The sequence below is a fragment of the Cryptosporidium hominis genome (assembly GCF_000006425.1).
Source record: "Cryptosporidium hominis TU502 chromosome 4 CHRO014068, whole genome shotgun sequence".
In the NCBI taxonomy this organism is placed as follows: domain Eukaryota; phylum Apicomplexa; class Conoidasida; order Eucoccidiorida; family Cryptosporidiidae; genus Cryptosporidium; species Cryptosporidium hominis.
The window spans coordinates 1-5,870 of record NW_667042.1 but is presented as its reverse complement, the minus strand read 5'-3'; the positions used below and the strand labels follow the sequence as shown (position 1 = coordinate 5,870).

Sequence of the window (5,870 nt, the reverse complement as noted above, 5' to 3'; positions counted from 1 at the left end):
ATTTTACTTCTGATAATTCAATATTTAAAGTTTCAATCGGATTTTGCTACAGTAAAGAAGCTGAGAATCTTAAGAAGCTAAAGGTAAAAGAGTCTCTGATCAAGCTTTCTGGTTTTACTGATCTTTTTCTATTTATTCAGGTTGATACTGAGCAAGATGAACTGGTTATATTAAATTATATGCAGGAATTTGGAATATTTGAAGCTGGATTAAAGAAACATAGACTTGTTTTTTGTGAAAAACCTGAATCTATTCCAAATATGGCAAGACAACTACAAGCTAATATGCATATTGATACAAATCAAGATAATGCACAGAAACTTTTAAATAAGGTTCCAAATATTTCTATTCTAACTTTCGACGATGACGGAGGTTCATTATATGAATTGGTTGAAACAATTGAAAATGTTGTAAACTCAAAATAATAATGATAAAGTTCATCAAATAATACGATTAAAAAAATTACTATAATATATCTAATTTGTAATATATGAATAAATTTTAATTGGAATTATATTTATATATATTAAAGCAATCTTTTATTTCTTCTAAAAAAGTAATGAATATAAAGACCCGACCCAACCAATAGAAAAATTGACGTTTTATTATTTAATATAAAGCTTTTACATAAATTATAATATGATAAGAAGATTCTTGAAAATACATTTGAGATTTTGAAGTCATCATTAAACTTGTTTTGAATGGTAAATAATGAATTGGCACTTAAATTTGCTGCTTTTGTTGAATTATTACTATTATTAACAGGCTTTGTCATTGCTTCAAGCTCAGAATCTTCAATTTCAGATGAATTCATAAATAACTCATCATCAATAAAATCTTCATCAGAATTATCCTCATCATCAGAAACTCCTAATTGTTGATTTACATCTTCAATATTATAATTTTTTGCTTGAAATAATGCAAGCTGACCACACGCACCAAAAATTCCATCCCCCATTTTTCTTCTAACAGTTACAAATATATTCAAATCAATAAGTACCTTGGCAAATTTGGTAATAATTTCTTTAGATGGAGTGGAAAAACGAGTACTCGTATTGGTTTTATTGTATGGAATGAGATTAACTATAGCAAAATTGGTTCTATTAAAGTCTTTAGATAATTCTTTAAAGATGGTACTTGCAATATGACTTTTAAGGTTTTTATTAATTATTTTGTTATCAGACATATAATTATTAATATTCATTTTAACACTATCATCTCTATTATCTATTATTTCCTCAATAATATTTTTTGAAATTGGAGTATTTTTCAGCAAATTTGCAAGTTCAACTGCATGATCTTCAGAGTCATTCACATCCTTAAGCATTGTGTATTCAATAATTATCATTTTATGTCCATATAATAATTTATTCGAGATTAAAATATCATCATAATTCATATTGTCTTTAATGTGATCTTTATTTCTATCATCTAATAAATTTTTATAACATTTATTAATTATCGTCTTGAAAATAAAAATATCCAAAGATCTCATTAAATCAGAAATTTTATATAATCTTGCAATTGGAACAATTCTCTCTCTAAGTGATTGATTTGGTGCATGTAAGCTTAAACAAAGTCCAACTCCAGGTAAATCATCTGCAAGATTAACAATATTGGAAGGTATACCAACAGTACTAACCAGAATGTGTCCAGAAGATAACGAGAATATTCTAGGATCAACCATTAATCTAATTGAATCAATAACTTCATCATAATTTTCCAACGGTTCTCCCATTCCCATAAAAACAACATTTCTCACAGGTTCTTTGAGTATATTTTTTATATAATATAATTGTTGTAAAATTTCTCCTGATAAAAGTGAACCTCTAAGACCCATAGATCCTGTTGCACAAAACATACAACCCATTCTACATCCAATTTGCGATGATACACATATTGAGATTCTCTTATACTTGGATGAAGTGCTTATTTCTTGTTGATTACTATCATTGTTATTATTATTACTATTACTGTTACAAATGTTTGTATTTTCATTAACCTGATCATCACCGTATCTCATAATTACAGCCTCAATTTCATGAGAATCTTGTAATCTGAAGATAATTTTGGTTGTATTACCATCTTTGGATGTTTGTGAATTAATTAATTGTATATTTAAGATAGAAAATTGTTCATTTATAATTTTATAGGCAGCTTTTGGTATATCCTTAATTTCTGACATATCCTTAATGCCTTTTTGTACAATATTCCTCCAAATTGTATATGCATGAATTCTTTTGACACCTGCATCGTCTAATGCTTTTGTAAGAGACTTATAATCAAAAATTGAATGTTTTTTTATATCTGTTCTTCTCTTGTTCTCCATGATTGTTAATTATTGATATTCATATGAATTGAGTTTGATTTAGTTAATATTATTGGTTTGACAAGTCTTGTTTTTTTCTTATGATTGGAAAAAGTCTTAATAAATTTTCAGTTTAAAAGAATAAAGAGGATAAACACTTGATACTTGTTTCCTAATTTAGAATAATATTACTAACTTATTAGAGTTAGAAAAAGAAATTGATTAGGTTGCAGCTAAAATTTGTACCTTTTTCTAGTTATTAATCAATTCTAAATATAATCAAAAAATAAGAAATGCACCTGGCGCCGGCGCCAGAACACTGAATACTAATATATTTACTATATTAAACTTGATTATAGACATTTTCAGCTTTACTATTTACATGAAAATACTTATTATTAATATTTAAGAACAAAGAGACTTTCAAAGTTTCAAAAAATTTATTTGATTATCTTTTTAATATTTTTTCATGCAATAATTATTGATAATGGTAATAGCTTAGGGCTTTTTAAAATATAAGAGCAACCAGGCGCGCCAAATGTTTGATCCATTAAATTATTGGGTATAAGAATGAGGGGGCGGGCAAATTTTAAGGGGGTATAGTATATTAATTTATTGGGGCAAAAGTAATAATAAATAAATAAATGCGTTAAATTTTAACTGTATTGTTATAATAACATTAATAAAGTACAGGAAGATTTCTAAGGTACAAATCTCAGTAAGGTAATAATTTTGGGGAGAAGAGTAATAAAAGGAATCTTTTGGAGAGACTGGAAATTCAAATTAAGGCAGATTTGAATATAATACACACACAATAAAATATATGCTTAAGTAAGGTAAAGGTAGGTTAGAGAAAAGTATGGGAAATTCACATGGTGTACTTGGGGAGGGGGGGATGAAAAATAATAGGAAGTCAAAGAACAATGGTAAAGATGAGAAAAAGAAATTAGAATCCGCCCCACCTCCAATGGAAATGAAAAGGAAGAGAAAGCAAAAAGGCCCACCACAATATGCTAGATTGCCGGCAGTAGTTCCAAATGCCAAATGTAGACTAAGATTATTAAAGTATGAGAGAATTAAGGACTATTTAATGATGGAGCAAGAATTTATTACAAGTATGGAAAGTGTAAAACCATCAGCAGAGACAGCAGAAGAAGAACACAATAAAGTCGATGATTTAAGAGGGTCACCAATGAATATTGGAACTTTAGAAGAGATCATAGATGAGAATCATGCAATAGTTTCATCATCAGTAGGGTCTGAGTATTATGTAAATATTTTGTCGTTTGTAGACAAGAACCAACTGGAACCTGGAAGTTCAGTATTATTACATAATAAAGTATATTCTGTTGTTGGAATAATGAATGATGAGGTGGATCCTTTGGTTTCTGTAATGAAAGTTGATAAGGCTCCTTTGGAAAGCTATGCAGATATTGGTGGTTTAGAGCAGCAGATCCAAGAAATAAAGGAGGCTGTAGAAATTCCTTTAACACATCCTGAATTATATGATGACATTGGTATTAAACCTCCAAAAGGAGTAATTTTGTATGGTCCTCCAGGAACTGGTAAAACTCTTTTAGCTAAAGCTGTTGCAAATGAAACTTCAGCAACCTTTTTAAGGGTAGTTGGAAGTGAACTAATTCAAAAATATTTAGGAGATGGACCAAAACTTGTACGTGAGTTATTCAGAGTTGCTGAGGAAAATGCTCCAAGTATTGTTTTTATTGATGAAATTGATGCTGTTGGTACTAAGAGACATGACTCTCAAAGTGGAGGTGAGAGAGATATTCAAAGAACTATGCTTGAATTACTTAATCAATTGGATGGATTTGAGGCAAGAGGGGATGTTAAAGTTATTATGGCAACTAATAAAATAGAAAGTCTAGATCCAGCTCTTATTAGACCGGGAAGAATTGATAGAAAGATTGAACTTCCCAATCCAGACTGTAAAACTAAAAGAAGAATCTTCCAAATTCATACAAGCAAAATGACTCTATCTGATGATGTTGACTTGGAGGAATTTATCATGGCAAAAGATGATATTAGCGGGGCAGATATTAAGGCAATTTGTACCGAAGCTGGTCTTCTGGCTCTTAGAGAAAGAAGGATGAGAGTTACACAAGAAGATCTCAGGAAAGCTAAAGAAAAGGCTTTATATAGAAAGAAGGGTGGAATACCTGAAGGCTTATATCTCTAGGCTACTTTTTCATAGACATTTTCCTACCTTTGCCGTTTCTAACTTTTATTATTAATTTAAGTAAAATAATGAATCGGGATATGTAACAATGAATAAGTAGGTCTAATATATATCTGTTAGTTTTATTTTGAGAAAGGATATATTTGTAGAATTTTTATTTTCTATTAAAATCTCTGGAAATTTTATTGAAATATGATTTTGTCTTAGTATAGTCGTTCTAACTTCTTTCCCTCATCACACTTAAACAAGCATGAATTATATACTTAAAATAATTCTAATGAAGTGACAATAACAAGTAAATTCCCCTAACTTAAGATGCCAGTTTTGATTCTAATCATTTTATTTGCATGTGTGTGGGCCCAGTGGAAATGAAAATGCATTTTTTGGCGCCAACTGATATTTTATTTTATTGTAATATTGCATTTTAATTAAGTCAGCTTGGTAAATTTTTTTCTGGAAAATTTACTAAAAATATCACCAAATAAATTATAAGCTTTGTAGTTAGGATCTTTGCTTGTTCGTTTTTTATAAATCTTTGTATAATAGTAGTAACCTAATCCAGTAGAGAAGAATAAAAAAGAAAATAAGAGAAATCTGTTAAATAATTTAGAAACATGCTTTTTTTTAATATTTTTACTTAATATTTGTGCTGATTTTATATCAATATTTTCAAGTATCTTATCTTTAAGTGTATCAATTGATTTATTGGAGAATAGCTCTTTTAAAAGAAGAGAAAAGCTTGTACTTATAAAAGCGCTCATATTCTTAACTTTTTTATAATAGGAATTGTTTTTAAAAGTATAATTTTCTTATAGCGAGATAAAAAGGTAAATTATTGATAGAATAATGTTACTCTTTCTACAGACTCTTCTTTTTTTTAATATTCTGAATAATCTTACTTCCTTATATCCTCTTTTTTTGATCTACAAATCCAATCCTTCAAAAGTTTAAATAATAATATAACAATTTATTAAATGAAAAAAAAAAATTCATGCAGAGTTTGGCGGGTTTTTCCAAATAGTTAATAAAAAATTTGAAAAAAGTTTAATATTTTAATTATTCATTAAGATGAAAAATAACTAAATTTTTTTATTAAATAAAAATAATTAATTAATTAAAATTAAGTAAAGTAATTTTTGAGCTAAAATATGGCAAAATGCCGTGGGTTTAAGCCAGGAGGAGTTGACAACCCATATTATTATAATAAGAGAAAGATTGTCAAACAAGAAGGATCTACAATCAAGGAAAGACTTCAAAGATCAACAAGGCCAACATGGGAGGAATTAAGAAAGATGGCAAATAAAACATCAGAGGGATTCTGTAATATTGACGATAATACTATAAGAAATGATGAATATAAAAGAA

The 5,870-nt window shown here is 28.3% G+C and overlaps 5 protein-coding genes across 5 annotated transcripts; 3 read left to right on the top strand and 2 right to left on the bottom strand.

The window, feature by feature from the left end:
* Window positions 1-179: 179 nt before the first annotated feature.
* Chro.40136 (hypothetical protein) lies at window positions 180-425 on the top strand. Its single annotated transcript, XM_660563.1, has 1 exon — window positions 180-425. The coding sequence occupies one exon, from the start codon at window positions 180-182 to the stop codon at window positions 423-425; it is 246 nt and encodes an 81-aa protein (XP_665655.1).
* A 101-nt stretch (window positions 426-526) lies between these two features.
* On the bottom strand, window positions 527-2,329 carry Chro.40137 (hypothetical protein). Its single annotated transcript, XM_660562.1, has 1 exon — window positions 527-2,329. The coding sequence occupies one exon, from the start codon at window positions 2,327-2,329 to the stop codon at window positions 527-529; it is 1,803 nt and encodes a 600-aa protein (XP_665654.1).
* Window positions 2,330-3,167: 838 nt separating this feature from the next.
* Chro.40138 (26S proteasome AAA-ATPase subunit RPT2a) lies at window positions 3,168-4,505 on the top strand. The annotated part of the gene is made up of 1 exon (XM_660561.1): window positions 3,168-4,505. One exon carries the CDS (start codon window positions 3,168-3,170, stop codon window positions 4,503-4,505), a length of 1,338 nt encoding a protein of 445 aa, XP_665653.1.
* Window positions 4,506-4,933: 428 nt separating this feature from the next.
* Chro.40139 (hypothetical protein) lies at window positions 4,934-5,266 on the bottom strand. The annotated part of the gene is made up of 1 exon (XM_660560.1): window positions 4,934-5,266. The coding sequence occupies one exon, from the start codon at window positions 5,264-5,266 to the stop codon at window positions 4,934-4,936; it is 333 nt and encodes a 110-aa protein (XP_665652.1).
* A 387-nt stretch (window positions 5,267-5,653) lies between these two features.
* On the top strand, window positions 5,654-5,870 carry Chro.40140 (hypothetical protein; the record flags this gene model as incomplete). The annotated part of the gene is made up of 1 exon (XM_660559.1): window positions 5,654-5,870. A coding segment is annotated over one exon (217 nt), but the record flags the coding sequence as incomplete, so codon positions are not given.